This window comes from Talpa occidentalis, unplaced genomic scaffold (genome assembly GCF_014898055.3).
Source record: "Talpa occidentalis isolate TD23 unplaced genomic scaffold, MPIMG_talOcc4v2.1 talOcc4.14, whole genome shotgun sequence".
In the NCBI taxonomy this organism is placed as follows: Eukaryota; Metazoa; Chordata; class Mammalia; order Eulipotyphla; family Talpidae; genus Talpa; species Talpa occidentalis.
Window position 1 is genome coordinate 14,722,397 of NW_023601433.1, and position 17,201 is coordinate 14,739,597.

Sequence of the window (17,201 nt, forward strand, 5' to 3'; positions counted from 1 at the left end):
CCTTGCCTGTGTCTTTCTAGAATTTTCTAAGTTTTCCAATTGACCTTTTCTAATACAGCATACTGGAAGACATGAGGGCAATTGTAAATCAGGATCTTTTGGCTAGTAATACCTACAAAGTGCAGAACCAAGTATAATTTCCTAAATATTTTGCACGCACTTAAAATAGACACTATTGCCATTAACCCCGGGTTGGTGGTGGTCTTGGACTGACCCTCTCAACTAGTCACCATAGCCTCGGGCACTCAGACACTCCAGGTATGGAGGGCGCTGGCACCCCTGCACTGCGGCAGTCATCAGCACTGCGGCAAACCAATGCGCTTGCGCAGCCTCGGCGGGCAGGGCGGGCTGGCGCGCATGCGCAGGCGGCACTGCGTGAGCTGCACTGGCGCTGCGGCTGCGGGCGCCGCGCAGATGCGAGTGTCCGCGGGAGATGCCTGACGCGCTCTTCTGAGGAGCGGCCAGCGGCGCGATGGAGCGGGCCAGGTCAGCGGCGCGGGGCTCCTCCCTGAGAGGCGGCCGCGGGCGCGCTCATATTATTTATTCTCAAAGCCGCGGTTTCAGACTTTAGACCGTTGCGTGTGGGGGGCTCGGGGCCGGAAGGTCTTTGTGTGAGGCCGGGGGCTGCGGCCCAGGCGTGGCTCGCGGCGGCCGCGGAGCTGGTGGCGGCGTCGCGTCCTCGTCGGCCGCACCGTCGCGTCGCATCGCGTCAGCTCCCTCCGGGGCCCTTTGTCCTTGAGCCGCGGCCGCGGCCGGGCGGGCCATGGCGGCCTCGGACACTCCGGCCGGGCTGTGGTGCCGCGGGGAGGGCGCCCGGGACGGGCACGGCGTGGGGGCGGCGGTCGAGGGCGCAGGTGGCCCGCGGGCCATGGCCGTGCGTGGCGGGAGGTGGCTTGGGGCGCGGCAGGTGGCGGCCATGGCGAGGTGCGGAGCTGGGGTCGGGCGGCCGGCGGCGTGATGGCCGGCGGAGGTGCGCGCCGGCGCCGGGGGGCAGCGCGCGCCGAGGTGATGGCGCGCCCTGGCAGGGTGGCCGCCATGGCTATGGCGGGCGGGGGCGCTGGCAGGCCGGGGGAGGGGTGGAGGCTGCCGCGGCGGTGATTGGAGGGGGCGGTGGGGTGACCGTCGGTGTGGCGAGGGGAGCGGTGGTGGGCGATCACCTTGGCATGGGTAGGAAGGGGGCGGAGTGGCCGTGGCGATGGTGGGCGGGGGCGAGGGGGTGACCGCCCTGGCGCTGGTCGGCTCGAGTGGGGGACCGCGGTAGCCGTGTGGTAGGGAAGCGGCGGGCTGACCCCCTTGGTGGGACTGCAGGGAGCAGCGGGAGACCATCCTTGCGGTGGTAAGGAGGGGTGGCGATGACCACGGCAGGGGTGACCCCCCATGATGTTGGGGGGGAGGGGAGGGTGTCCGCAGTGGCTGGGATGGGAGGGGCTGCGGGGTGACCGCATTGGCGGTGGTAGGGAGGGGCAGTGGGATGTAGACCTCAGTGGCTGCTGTAAGGAGGGGTGATGGGTGATCATCTTGATGATAGGGAGGGGCTGTGGGGTGACCATCATGATGGTAGGGTGATGCTCTTAGAAGGGAGACATGGAGGCAAGGAGGCCAAGAAAGGCACAGCCATTGCTGGGTTATTTGTTGTACTTCATGGCAACCTCCATCACCGCATTGAGATTTTAAATCAGTTTTTTAGTCTTCAGAAATGTGGGATTACCATCCAGGTGCTGGTAAGGAGGGATGGCGTAAAGACTACCCTAGTGGTAATGGTAGGGAGGGGAGTGGCGAGGCGACCACCATGGTGGTGGGCAGCAGGGAGACCACCAGAACAGTGGCGTCCGTGGTGGTGCTGGTCAAAACGGTGGCGGTTAAGGCGGTGGCAGAAGGAGCCACCGGGGGGCTGATGATGATCTAGCTCCATGTTGGTGAGATTTGGGGCAATGGGGGAGTGGCCATCTTGGTTGTTGAGGCAGGCAAGGGAGCAGGGAGAGGGTAGGCAGTGGGGGCAGGATGTCTAGATGACTGGGAGATGGTGTGGTGGTATGTGGTCCGTACTCATTAATTTGAATAAAAGTGGAGAGAACTTTTAATTTTCTGCAACCTGTGGTGGAATCTGAGTTTGTGTATTGAGGTGAGCCCACTGAAGGTTGACTTTAGAAATGTTGGTGTCCCTGTATGTTGCATTCCTTTATACTCGCGCGTTTGTGCCTTTCTTGTGGGATTGGGGATTTGGTGTGCAGAGCTTTATGCATCTCATGTGAGAGGCCTAACAGGTTCTGGAATGTGACATGGGGAGCATTTTCTTGTTTGCATTGTTTTTCTCTGCAGTCAGAATAAAATTTTCAAAGGTGAGCTTAGGAGCACATGGGGGTCCTATGCCGCAGTACGGTCATTGTGCGTCTCCCCAAAGATGGCTGCCGCTGCAGATGTGTGAGTATGCGCTTGCGCAACAGGGTGGGGGGCTACTGCCCCCTTCCCCCAGTGCCGCAGTTGAGGGGAGGAGCAGTCTTCTCGCATCCTTGGTGTGGGTATCAGCCCCACCCTCGCAAGCCTAGGCGAGGAGGCGTTCCTGAGTGGCAGGGGCCCTCCCCCGACAAGTGCCGCAAGTGGGGAAGGACGCAGCAGGGATTACATCACATCTGCCGAGTGGCGAGGTGGTCAGCAGGGGAAGGGGTTCTCACAGCTTCTGCCTGGTGGGCCTGGCATCCACCCACTACACCTGTTTGTTCCTCCACTGCTGTGCTGCAGTGGGGGAAGGGAGGAGGAAGGAGAGGTATTTGCACAACCTCTTCCTTGTGGCTGCCCCTTCCCCGTGTGCCGCCGTGGAAGGGCAGGGAAGGGAATGAGAGGGATTTTGTACAATCTACTACTGCCTGGAATGGCAGCTTGGGCTCTGCTCTTAGAAGGGAGACATGGAGGCCAGGAGGCCAAGAAAGGCACAGCCATTGCTGGGTTATTTGTGCTACTTTATGGCAACCTCCATCACTGCATTGAGATTTTAAATCTGTTTTTTAGTCTTCAGAAATGTGTGAATTTTCATTTTTGTATGTTCTCCCCGTATTGTATTTTGTATTGTGAGCATTTTTGGTCCCCATATTCAACAAATATTTGATTTACTACCCATTTAGATAATGAAAGTAATTTTAGAAACCCTTGGATTACAACTTTATATATTGGATAATTTTACAGCTGCATCATCTTCAGTAGACTCATCACTCTATTTCTGGATATTTTGTTTGGGATAATGCATTTTATAGGTGTTTTTCTTAAATAAGGAGCACGGCTTCTCCTGGGCTCTTAGGAATTTGAGCGGTTAGTTGTGATTGCTCAAGGCGAATAGGAGAACATCAGAAAAGTGGAGAGAAAACTATAGGGCTAGGGATGTACAAGGAATTCTTGATCTTAGTAAGATTTTTAAATTGATACTTTTGAATTGACCATTTTTGAAGTAGAAGCCAGTATGAAAATTAAGTGAGAAAGGATAATGAACAGAGAAAGTAACTTACTCTATTCTAGGACTTTGGAGGGGAGGGTCATTTATAGGGATTTTGTCTTCCTATTCAGTATTTTGACATGCTTGCAATTATTTAATTTAGCACAATGAATATATATTGTGCTAGTTGGAATTTGAGAAAAATCGTAAATTCAGGAAGCATGAAATACTTTGTTCTGGCATTTTCTTCTTACATGGAGTTTAAAAATTAACAGGTGTCTGCAATTTTGAAATACTTATGACTTATATGTTCTTACTGTTTATATAAAGGTATTGTTCCCAGTATTTATATTTTGGTTTAGCTTCTGGTAATTTGGTTTTTTGTATTTGTATTATCCTGGTCCGCCATTTTGTGCTCTTTCACTTAGCCTTAGATCTCAATATGGCGGATGCCTATGGGAAGCTCTTATTTTTGGAACCTCGAGTTTGAAGGCTTCCTGCCTAGTGAATATTTGTCTTAAAATCAGGATTTTTTTTTAAAATGAGGAGTGAGTATAAACTGTGGTTTAGAGCAAAGTAGAGTGACTTTTATTGCTGTCTAAGACAAGGTACTACTATGTGGTTAGCATTTATATAAAGAGTTTATTGTATTTTCTTGGTTTACCTAATCTATCAGTCTTCTGTTTTCTTGCTGAAGTATTTCCTTCATATATGGTTACTCTACATCTTTATTTTCTTTATCTTCCTGTTTTATTAATGTGCTCAGATTTGTTTCTGAAAGAAGTAACATTTAAGATGTCAAGGCCTCTGAATTATCCTTATTTGGTCCTGCATCTGCTACTTAGTTATTTTTTTTAGGAAAAATCCTTGAGGTAAGCCAGGTTATGATTACTGTCTCAATATTGATAGCGACTTGAGGTTTTTAAATTTTTCTTACATGTACATTAGGTTCTTTATGCCCCCTGTTTTTTATGACCCAGGAAGTTTAAGAGTTGTTGATAGTTAAGATCCCTGTTTCATTAATGGAAGGGCTGAATTTTATTTTTTTGTCTTCTGGTTCCTGAATGCTGGCTGGCACAGAATTTTCCTTTTGATGATTCCACAGGTTTTGCTAAGGAGGCATTAATTTTCCTATGTGTGGGAGGATCTGCAGACAGGAATTATCTCACATTATCTTTTTATTTTTTTGTTCCTGAGATAGTAGCATGAACTTTTGTTTTATTGGATTGAATTATAAGTGAAAATATGAGTCATAGAAAATTAGGCAATTAGGAAAAAATTATGGGGTCTCATTGCTATACATTTAAGTATATGTTCAGATAAATTTTTATTAATGAAAGTGATTTTGGAGCAACACAAATTCCTATCATATGAGTAAAAGTGTGTTTTTCCTTAAGTGTTTAATTTTTTGAAATGTTGCTTTCTTAGTTGGGGATGAAGTTTGGAAGATTTTAAAAGCATGTGTTATATATGAGTATTTAGAACAAACTTAATTATTTAGAAATAAACAGCGTGTAGATGACTTTGCATGTAACTTAAAGATGAGTGAGGAAATTGAGTAGGATTTTGTATCTTAGCTCTTCTCAGCTGAACTCAGGAACATTTTCATACTGAGCAACTGATAAGATGAGGTAAAGGGACTCAAGATTTGTTTTTACTTTGGTATTGGGGTGTTTTCAATTACACTATTAAGTTACTGGTATGACATACCTGAAGTTCATCGTAGTCTTTTACTGTTATTATAGTAATGTCCTTGTGAAACTGATGGCATGTTTTTGAGTAGATCAGTACTTCATTCCTGTAAAACCTGAATAACATTAAAGTGTATGGATTTGTGCTATATATTTTTTAATATTTAGTATTGTAATTTGAGTTGTTTTCCTTCATTTTTGCTGTTAGGATTAATGCTGCTAGTAACATTTATGCATAATTTTGTGCACCTTTATTTTGCTGCATTTAGGAGTAGAATTACTGCATCAAATGTGATACAGGTGGTTCTGATTTGCATTTCCCTAATAATTATAATGATATTGAGCATCTCTTTTTGTGCTAACTGGAAATTCATACACTTGGAAGGCAATTTGTTAAAATTCTTTACTCATTTTTAAAGTGGGTTTTGTCTTTTTATTTTTGAATCCTTAATGGTTCTTTACATATTCGGGATACTAGACTTGGATTAGTTATGATTAGCAAGTTATTTTCTCATTTTGCTGCTTGTTTTTTCCACTTAAGAGTGTCCTGTAAAATGAATATTTTGTTTTTGATGAAATACAATTTATGAATTCTTTTTTTCGGATATAGTAGGTGTGGAATCTTATCACTCTGCATTCAGTTGATTTTTCACTAATGAAAGTGATTTTGAAACAAAACAAATTAACACTCTACAGGTGATAATGTTTGCTACTTAAATGCCTAATCAAAGATAAAGATAAAGATGATTAGCGAAGTACATATTTTTATCATTTAAAGTCTAATGTTTGCGTATAGAATTTTAAAAGTTATTTCTATTGTTTGACTAGAACTTTAAAGCATTTGAAGTAACAACAACTTGGTTATTAAGCTATTTGGGTTAATTTGCATAATCATCACAATTTTTTTAAATGACTAGAGTTCAGGTAATTCAATTTTGGGAAGTGTCCTTCATATTTTGCCTTAAAGATACTAAGTTGCATAAGTTTTGTAAAATGTGTTTCTGTCCTGTCTGATTTAGTATGTTTAGACTTCAGCCTTGTGGGTAACGCCTGTCATTTCCAACATGGCCACCCGTTCACAGATGCTTGTGTAGCCATTTTGTGAATAGTTCTACAGATCATAATATGGCGGAGGCATGTTGGGTTTTTTTTTTTTTTTTGCTTAGACATCCTTTTTATTTGCAAATCCTAAAACATTTTCATAGGAGGTTGCTTAAGTAGATATTTTGTAATTTTAAAGCTAAAGTGTGTTATTACATTATACAAAAATAATAGTTTTCAAATCACTGGAAATTAGCTGTTTTTTTTTCAGTGCACGTATGTGTAGAATGTCAGTATATGTGTGTATACATTTATATATATCCTGTAGTTTTAAATGTAAAGGTGTGAATATTAGAGATTAGGTATAATTATATTTTTCCTTCATTTTCTGATATTTTCTCCCATCTTATCTGAGGTTAAGGGATGATGAATGGAGAAAGTTGGCTTTTATTTGGTTTCAGAGTAGATTGAAGAATAAAAAACTAATATTTAATTTTTTCCTTGTTTTAATAAGATTATAAACACTTAAAGCTTATTCATGTTAAATGAATATTTCAAAGGTTTAATTAATTTTTCATATTTTAAAAGGACAGTTTTATTAGGAAGAGGAGGAGGAAAAAGAAGGGCCACCTACATAGTCATAGGTGGACAGCTGAGCTGCCTCATTAATAAAATCATATCAAACAAATCCCTCTTACTGTTTAGGGACCGCTTACACCTGAGACGGACAACTGAACAGCACGTTCCAGAGGTGGAAGTCCAAGTCAAACGCAGAAGGACCGCCTCTCTGAGCAACCAAGAGTGAGTACAGTCTGTGCCAAAAAACAGTTTAGATGAGAATCCTTTTTCAAATTGGAACAAAATGTTATGCAATTTCACCATTTCAAGTGAAGTTAATTAAATTATCATGTACATAATACAGAAGATGTAGCAAAATAGCAGTTAACCCAAAGTTAACTCAACCTCTGTTAAAATGTTAGTAATACAAATTTCCTTTATCTTTGATAACATGTGGGCATTACATTTAAAATTGAAGGTCCTTCAACATATTTAAACTATTTCTGCTTTATTAAGTTGCTAAATCACATTCTGTGTTTGTAAAATGTTCTGTTCAGCAGCGTTTAGGCTTTGGATTGCACATTTATCAAGTTAAAAACATTAGTTTTTTCCTCTTATATTTAAGAGGAATAAATATATTCTCTCTCCCTCTCCCCCCTTCCCTCCCACTTACCCCCCACTCCCCCTCCCTCCCTCTCTCTCTCCCTCCCTCCCTCCCTCTCTCCCCTCCCTCTCCCTCCCTCCCTCCCTCCCTCCCTCCCTCTCTCTCCCTCCCTCCCTCCCTCTCTCTCTCCCTCCCTCCCTGCCTCTCTCCCTCCCTCCCTCACCCCTCCCTTCTTCCCCAGAAGGGCTATTTAATTTTTTAATGAACATTTTAAAGACCAAAACATTGAATCTTTAGCATTTTGTATTACTACTTTTCTTGCCTTAAAGCTGTTCTTTTTCAAAATTCTAAGTATTAATATTATTAACATTAATAATATACTGTGTTTAAATGCATAATTTTGAAAAATAAGAAGTAAATATCTACTTCAGGACAACATCAGTTCATTGCCCTTCCCTCCCTAGACACTGTCCTCAGGTACTTTGATCTCTATCCTTTCAGACTTCCTGTGTGTATGTGCATGCATGCATGCATAAGGGGGCTGCCCCAGCTGGGGAGGCTTTATCTGTGATTTGTGTTCTTAAGTGGGATTTACTGTTCTGTAACTATGCCTCAGGGATCTTTTCATGTCAACAGATAAAAATCTATCTTATCTACTTTACAAATTGCATAACATGTGTGGTGTGAAAACAATTATATTTATCATTAGCATACTGATGAATACTTGATTTTGCATTTCTTATATAAACAATGAAGATAAGTACACTTAATCTAATAATTAACACTAGCTCTTAATTCTGATGCTTTGCATTTTATTTCACTTAAAGCTAAAGCTTTTAAAAATTCTGTTATAAAATGTTGGTAGCATTTTTGTGTCTTATTTTGGTTATTTTATATGTGAAAAGTTGCAGTATATTTATTTGCTCATTTGAATTACTGATGAGCATAAAGATTTCCCTATTTTCCCGTTTAGTTTTCTCTCCTGAGACATGTTTTCGCCTTTACTACATTTTAATTTTGGAAATTGCTTTGAAAATGATTATTTTATAAATATTTATTGCTTGTATTTTATAGTAGACTTTCTGCTGTTTTTGTTCACATGGTAATGTCTTTTCCTTCAGTCTTTTATAACCTCAACGTTATAAAAAATGCCATTTCCCCCCTAGAATTTCTACAAATATCTTGACAGGTTAGACATTGTGGCGTAGATATGGGTAATGGGGATCTCTTGGCAGGAAGATCTCTTATTAGTGGGTGAATGCTCTGGTGTTATATTTTGTTGGAACAGCAACAATATGGACCAGGATAAGAGGTGATCTCATCCTTAACTTTTTTTTTTTTTTCTACACACGTTTTGCTTATCCAGCTCTATTTTCTTGGTTTTGAAGAATAACTAACTTCATTTTCCTGACCTCTGCTGTATATATTAATGTATAAATATTAGAGGGTGTTGAATAGGGGAAAGATCTGAGGAGAATTTTGAGTAAGGGAAGTAGTGTAACTTCACAGAGACCTCTACCTTCAGAATAAGTGGATTATAGGAATGTGTAAACAGTACTAATACATTTTAAAGCTCTACTTAATGACACCAAAACTTTGGATTCTCTCAGGATTGGGGCACTTAATAACTATAGTATGAGTGTTCATTTTAATGATAAGCCATCAAATTTCTCCATTTTTCTCAAACCATAAATTCTGGGAGTTAATATTTCTAGAAGAGTTGTGTGTACCAGTTCTAAGACCAATAAAGGATTGTTGTACTTATCTCATCCACAATTTACAAAGTAAAATTGAGTAAAAAAAATAAACAAAATGCAAATAAAACATTCCCTAAACTAAACATAAATATTAATCATATTTCATTGCTTTATTCTTCTGAAATTGATAGTTACTCTGTTTTCCAGCAGACATATCACCAAATTAATTCTTACTTTTTGGAGCTAGAGAATGTCTTCCCTGTTTCTTGATGTATTGTGAGTTTTAGAGAAATTGGACACAGGGATTTGAAAGTCATCTACGCACTCCTAAAAATACCTTTCCAGACTTAGCCATTTATCAATTAAATGCTATATGTACTGCATATTCCCACTCTTAGTCTCCAGGTGGATTCAGTTTAACCCAGAGGGACACTGCAAGATGAGTTTCAGGAAAAAAAAATATATATTTGCAATATATTTATTTGCTCATTTTGAATAACTGATGAGGGCAAAAATTTCTCCATTTTACCCTGCTTACTTTTCTGGGTATTTTATGAGTAAATATTTTATATAGTTGTCTTTTATAATGGACATTTTGCCGTTTTCTTTCATGTGGTGATGTCTTTTTTTCTTGTCCTTTTTTTTTTTTTTCTTTTTGACTAAAAACTTCTATTAAAATCTGGCTGGCTCAGAGAAATTGTGTCATTTGGTGACAAAAAAAATGGAGCCAAGAATGACCAAATAAGGATTTCATTACTCAGTCATGGACTGGGAAAATTTAAAGTCATGAGCAATGCATTTACTCCAACTTTTACCTTGCTTCCTAGAGTTACTGCAGATTTGACATGTTAAAGGCTCCACAAGAATAACTTGGGTTCCAAGAACATTCCAGTGTTGCCAGGCTATCTGCAATTCTTTCTCTCTAGTTGGCTGTAGATTAAGGATTACTCTTTTATATCTGATAATTTGTTAGATATATAGAATGCAAGAAGATCCTATCTTAATATTAAAGGATGAAGTAAAATATCCATAGAGCTATGGAACTTTGAAATAGGAAATAATTCATGGTGTGAAAAAGCATGCTACATAACTATATGATCTTAACTATAAAAAAGTGGAAGCTTACTTACGTAAATATATACATAGGACCTGGAAGGACATGTCAAACTAAACTGCTTACAATTATGGATGACTTCATTCTTTACATCTTGTTTTTTTAATTTCCTACTATGCACATGTTAACTTTTTAAAACTAGTTATTTAAAAAGTCTTTAAAAACACTGTCCTTATTACTAAAGGTTGAAATCAAGATAAACTAAATAATAAAGAGACTCATAGGACAAGATCTGGAGTGTCCATGACTTCAAAATATGATACCCTTTCGGCATAGTAATGTATATTGTGAACCAGGAAGCTCATTAGAGCTTTGGGTGCTATAATTTTTATTAGGGTCTCATTACCAAGCCATTGATTAACCTTTGGCCTTTTGATTGACTTCAGTCTCACTCAGTTTCCAGCTCCTGTCCCTTACAAGGAGGGTAATCTCAGTACCCCAGTCTTTTAATGACATGATTGGTCTTGTGCCTTGTTACATGAGCTCAATAACATTAACATTGGTGTAGCCTTTGGGCCCACCACAATAACAAAGACACATTCTGTCAGTTGGGAAATGTAAGGAACCATCAACAAAATCCAACCTAATTATTATATAACAGCATATTAAAATGTTTAAAAACTATTGAATGGAGTCAAAAACATTTTTATCAGAGTTCCTTTTCAAAATCTAACTGCTGTTGAGTGTATATATAATATATATAATTTATCATCAAAGAATTGCTGCTGATAGGTATTTTTTTATGCTGCTCTTGCTTAGTCAGCAAACTATGCAGTTTTTCTACATTTCTTATTCACGTGTCCATACATAGCCAGATTACTGATCTATAGGCGTATAATGAGGGTTTTTCTTTGTAATTTGTTGCTTACTAATAAATGAATAGTTCACAAGCCTAAATAGCCTGTGTCCTGGAAGTACTTTACTTTCTTTCAGGGACTGAACCTTAATGTCTGACTTTCCCATGCCCCTCTTGGGGTTAAAGGATTGTTTACAGATATGGAGTAGAATGATTGAAGAGGGAGTGAGTGTATGTTACTGAAGAGCTTTCCAAGATTTTTAAACCAAAGAGCCTTTTTTTTTCAGTTCCTTGTTAATGATCACCAAAGTTGGTAAGTATCCCTTTATGTACAGACTCTTATTTACTATTTTTTAGCTCCTCATACAAAAATGGTATGCTCAGACCCTAAATGAGAATTTTTTCACATACAAGAGGTGGTCTGTTTTTTTTTTTCATGTAGTTACCTATATAGGCAAATGTATTTTCATTTATATGTATTGTGCTCTTGACATAGGTGTCAGCTGTACCCAAGGCGATCTCAGCTGCAGCAAGTACCTGTGGTGGATTTCCAGGCGGAATTGAGACAGGCATTCTTAGCTGAGACACCAAGAGGTGGTTAAAGCAGTATTGGAAGATCAAGGTAGCTGATTCCAGGCAAAAACAAGGTTAGAGCCGATGCAGTCATGATCAGAAATAAAGAATAGGGTGTTTGGAGATCATGTAATTATTTGGAACATGTTGAAACAACTTTTTTTCTCAAATCTTCTGAAATAAGCATATGGCAAGAAGTTTAAAAATAACACAAGAGCATAATGTTCTTGCCTTGATCCTTGTGTCATGTTTTTTGTATTTCCCAGTCATCATAGTATACATACTTTTTAGGGAGTTTTATTTACAGTTTATTTTGTACCAGTTTTCAACTTAAAATATGAAACTATTATAAATGGCTGTTGAATATTTGCTGTTGAATATTTTATAATTACCTTTGTAAAAGACTTATTTTTTCTGCAGGTGATTTGAATAAAACATCAGTGAGTAGCTTTGCATGAAACACGAGAAAGGATAAAATCCTCAGATATGCAGATGTAAAAATAAACTGAACTAAGTTATGTGAACTTAATTAATATTTTCTAAGATCATTACAAAGTTATTAGTCTCTTGCCTTCAAAATGAATGTAGTGCTATTAATAATATACATTCATCAGCATTGGTTATTTTACTGACATGTCATTTGTCTACTGAATTTTAAATATATATCACATCCATTATTAATTGGGAACTTAAATATTCCCATGCTTATTTACTAATTATTCCTTTTTGTTTTGTCTTTTTCTCACTTTTCTGTTTTCACCAGTGTATTTGAATCAGCCAACAATGTAATAAAGATACTATCCATGATTTTCAATGTGATGTAGATTTATTTATAGTCTGTCTTTATGTTGGTGCTTACATTTTTAGGAAAAAGCTATTCAGAAGTTCATTTTTATTTAATTTTTTCCCTTTTGTGACTTCTTTGAAGTTTAATTGGCATACAACATCACATTAGCTTCATAATGATTTGATATTTGTATATATTTCATAATAACCACCGTAAGTCAATATATATATTTAGTAGCAAATTTTATGTTGTGATGAAACCTTTTTTAAACTTTATTTTATATATTTTATATATTTTACATCATTTTTCATTTTTGCATTGGAATTCGATTAAATCACCTATTTTTTAATGATTCCTGTTGAGTAAATCAATTTTATTCAAAAATGACAAGTTTCTTTAAAAAAATGGTATTCTCCTATCTCATAAAACCATTTGGAGTTGTAAAAGTAAAGGTTTACTCTCTTAGCCACCTTCAAATCTGCAGTGCAGCATTAACTGTAGTTGCTCTGCTGTATATACCATCCATTTGACCTATTTGTCACTGGAAGTTTATATCATTTGACTCTTAACCCATTTTACCTACCCACTGCTCCATCTCTGCACCTCTGCACTTGTTTTTTTTTTTTTTTTTTAACTTTAAAACTTCACATGTAATTGAGAACACATGGCGTTTATCTTTCTGTCTTTAGCACAGTGCTCTCAAGGTCCAGCCATGTTGTTACAAATGGCAAGATTTTTGTGACTAAAGAGCTCTTTCATATCGTACATGCCATATTTTCCTCCTTCATCTATTGATGAACTCTTAGGTTGTATCAGTATCTTGGCTATTGTAAATAATGCTGCAGTGAACATGAGGGTGCATCCTTTTATGATTTTAAACAAATTTTAAGATTAGAATGGCCTTATCACAGAGATTCAATACCTTGTAGACTAAGATGATCCAAGAAAGGGAACTTAAAAATGAGTTTCAATTTTTTTTTCTTTATTGGCATGTTTTATGGCCACCATTCTGAGTTTTAAAGCAAAGGGGGGGGGGGCATGAGAGGAACCTTCTGCTGGAACCTTTATTTACCTGACAGTTGCAAGTTATTGATTGCCTAGCTTTCGGTACAAGATAATAGAATATGATCACTGTACCCAGTTGCTTCACAGTGTATTTTTAAATAAGCAAATGTACGCAGTTGTTTTTTTTTTTTTTAAGCAGGAATCTTCCTCTAGAAATTCATATGCTTTTAGAAGTTTTGAAGTATGTTATAAATCATATATTATGATCTGCAAGTAGGACCATTAACTTTCTGATGATAATGTTGTATTCTAGTCTCCAGTGCCACTTTTATCTAAACTACTAGTTCATGGGATTTTTTAATTATAGTTTTTAGGTACATCTTTATACCTCCATATATGCACTTTTTCCGGTCACCCTCCACCAAGCTACCTTTCCCTGTCTTTCATCCCCAACCCCTCTTTCCTTCCTCCTGTTCACTCTGGTAGTCAAAAGATTTGTATTTGCTGTATTTTGCCCAGCATATTTTCTTCTGTTACTTATATTCCACTGATAGAATTGTTTCAAATCAGGGGTTAATAAAATAATCTGATCCCACGTCCTATTTTTATTAGGAAAAATTCCCTTATCTCCATCATTGTCAGTTTATTTACATACAATTTATGGCTCTATTTGCAGGTTAGAGTAGTTGTGACATATGTAAACTAAGGTTAAAATTTTTTCATTCTCTTGAAAAGAAAGAGTTGACTGACTCCTGCTTTAGAGAACTACCTTGAAAGATAAAACCACAGATGGGATCAGTGGGGAGTGTAGGAAGTAGTGATGAAAAATGGGTTATAAGAGTTTTTATGAAGTAAACATTACAGGATAGGGAACCAGATGCATTTCTGGAGTAAGACGTCGGTCTAAGAAACATGTTAAAGTCAACTGTGCTGTATAAAAATAAAATTTAAATTTAAAAAGAAGTCAACTGTGCTGTTATAATGTGGAGTTTTTAAAGACATTTTAGTACTTGGTACCTTTTTCATTATTAAAAATTAAGAGTGGTAGACAAGGAAAACGGGAAAGTAAACCAAAAGTAAACATTTTTGTATCCATGTTTTCTATCAGAATGTGAGGTTGGTATTTTTCATTTGTTCATTTGCTTTTCTTTTGAAACTGTAGGTAGTTGGAATCATGCTATTAAACTTTCTGTTCTATTCCACTTAAATGTATATCATTGTTTCCTCATTTTATTACAGTCCTTATAATTTTCATTTATAATGAATAAATAAGTTTGCTCATGATTTACTTTTCCCTTGCACTTGTGGTTTTTTTTTTCTAGTTTACTCTGCTGTCATGAATATATCTCTGATATATTTAGTACTTTAATTTTTAAAAAATCCAGTTTTGAGTGTAGTGCATAAAAGTATGACAATGAAATAATTTGTTACATTGCCTGAACAGTATCATAAGCATGTTGATTGCCATCAAGAATTACTAGACTGTTTCTCAGCACCACATTTTTTGATACATATAAGTAATTCCAAAGTGGAAAATTACTTTCTGTGGTTTTAATGGACATTGTTTTATGAATAAGTATTCTCCAGTTAATTGGATTTTCTCTTATTGTTAAACTTCATTACATTTTACATACCTTTCTCTGAGGGGTCTTTTTCACAGATTCATTGAACACTAGTATATGAACAGTCTGTGATCCTCTTGTCTTTTATTGTATGTGCTTTGGCCAAATCTGATCACCTTATACTTTGAATTAAACTTTATATGTATTTTTATGCAGTTTAATCATTTCAGAGTCCACACTTCATAAAATTGAGAGATTTTTCAGGGCATTGTTGAGTCATGGACTTGTGAACATTTATTTGCTTATGTGTCCTTCGATATTAGGCAATAACCCTTAACTGTCAAAGTCAGTGCAGTGTGATATCAGTGGTCTTGTCCTCATGAAATATTTTCTACTTTGCTTTGGTGATAAATTTGGTCATTTTACAAAGTTGACAGATCTCCTTTCCCTTACAAGAGTACGTATTGGGGCCTCTCTGGTGGCTCAGCGGGTTGAGTGTAGCGCTGTGAAGCTGTCTACAGCCTCTGCAGCACAGGTTTGATTCCTGGCCAGCCAGGGAGCTGCCCACATGGCTCAGCAGACCTCTCCTGTCTCACCCGCTGCTCCCCTCAGCAGTGCTTTTGGTCGGTCTGCCTGTTATGCACCCACACTATCTGGAGAATACTCTCACCCTCCCATGCCTCTGGCCTTTACCCTGGTTCTTGTATAAATAAATAAAATCTTAAAAAAATATAAAATAAAATCTTAACAGTGATTGAATATAGTTTTAAAAAGTACATAATTATGATTCGCTAAGTATAGGGGTAAGAAATAAATATTTCTTGCATTTCAAGTTTTAAGGGAAACTTTTTTCAAGTTTTAAGGGAAACCACCCCTAGGCTGAGTACTAAGTGAAATGTATCTACTTGAACAGATTTTTTATACAAATTACATGTCCTTGTCTCCAATTCTATAGATCTTCAGTTAATTAGTCTATTACTTAAACCCACAGGTGCATGTTTATGCTTGATAAATGGGTAACAATATCTTGAGTATGGGAGGAATAAGTTTGGGACCTTGAAGAGGTTGAATGATGGACAGACAGGACAATGACGGTCCTTCCTTTTTTTATTCCAATCCACTGTACAGGGAAATCTTGTTTGAATAAGTTCATTATAGCTAAGATCCATGAACAACTAGGGCAAATAGGTATGTGTTTACTCGATTGTCCATTCGGATAGAACATTTGAAACTAAGGCCAGATGGGGAAATCTGTACCTTGAAACATTTTTTTCCGTCAAATGGTAAAAGATATGTCTGAATTTTTAAACCTTGGAGAGGTGACTGATTACATGTTCCTACCTTAATTGTACTGTTGATGCTTATTATGACAACAAAAAGTTATGAGCTTTGTACAGTATTTTCAAAGGTTCTGACTTTTTACTTTTTTTTTTTTTTTTTTTTTCCTTTTTTTTATAGAGGCATGCTTTTATTTATTTATTTGTTTGTTTGTTCGTTCGTTCCGTCTACACATGCACTGGGTACAGTCAGAAGCGCGGGAGGGTGAGAGAATTCACCAGAGCCAGAGCGGGGAGCAGAGCAGGCAGAAGGACCGAAGTACACTGCTGAGGGGAGCAGCGGGCATGGCAGGAGAGGTCTGCGCGCCATGTGGGACCCTCCTCCTGTGGCCGGGGAGCAGCCGGGGATCGAACCGGCGCCGCAGAGGTCGCCGGCAGCTTTGCAACCCAGCGCTCAACCGCTGCGCCACCGGGGAGGCCCTCTGACTTTTTACTTTTAAAAAAGCTTTATAGATGACAGTTTATATACTATAAAGTTCATCAAATTTTTAGTACATTTACAGAATCATACCATTATTGTTGCAAGATCCTTGTAGATACCATTGCTCAGTATAATCTTTTATGTCCATTTTTATTCATTCCTTATTTCCACACCCCATTTCAAAAGAACACTTAATATGCTTTCTGTCCCATCAATTGCTGAATACCCTGGCTTAATAGATAAAATTCTGTGAACTAATGATCAAACTTATTTGGTATATGGATAAATGGATTTAGACTTTATAAAGAATTCTGTCATTTCAGAATATCTTTTATGGATCTTACATTAATTCATGGGTGTTTGTGTAAATGTAAACTACATTTACTGGGCATGGGGTTTACTCTGCTGATTTAAATAGACTTTTTAAGATCTTTGCATAGTTTATGTAAAAAAAGTACACATATTTCAGATACCAGATATAGGAATGTCCCTGGGGTCATTCTTGTATCTGAGGACATTTGATTATATGGGAGAAGAGTCAAGTTTATAGATAGTGGAATCAGTTATGGTAGGTATTAGAGGAATGTGGAC

The 17,201-nt window shown here is 38.3% G+C and overlaps 1 protein-coding gene across 2 annotated transcripts; it reads left to right on the top strand.

Annotated features, from left to right (window-relative positions):
- The first annotated feature begins 387 nt into the window (after positions 1-387).
- Positions 388-11,527, top strand: SNURF (SNRPN upstream open reading frame). 2 transcript variants are annotated; one of them, XM_054694797.1, is made up of 4 exons: positions 917-924; positions 2,320-2,421; positions 6,862-6,957; positions 11,422-11,527. In XM_054694797.1, the coding sequence occupies exons 1-4, from the start codon at positions 917-919 to the stop codon at positions 11,525-11,527; spliced, it is 312 nt and encodes a 103-aa protein (XP_054550772.1). The 2 variants fall into 2 exon arrangements, with proteins under 2 accessions (XP_037366007.1, XP_054550772.1); XM_037510110.2 differs by lacking the exons at positions 917-924; positions 2,320-2,421 and adding an exon at positions 388-486.
- The last annotated feature ends 5,674 nt before the right edge of the window (positions 11,528-17,201 follow it).

Coding starts and splice junctions, on each gene's coding strand:
- SNURF (XM_054694797.1), top strand. Junction 2,422..6,861: donor ATGGCTGCCGCTGCAGATGT/GTGAGTATGCGC, acceptor CTTACTGTTTAG/GGACCGCTTACACCTGAGAC. Junction 6,958..11,421: donor GCCTCTCTGAGCAACCAAGA/GTGAGTACAGTC, acceptor CTCTTGACATAG/GTGTCAGCTGTACCCAAGGC.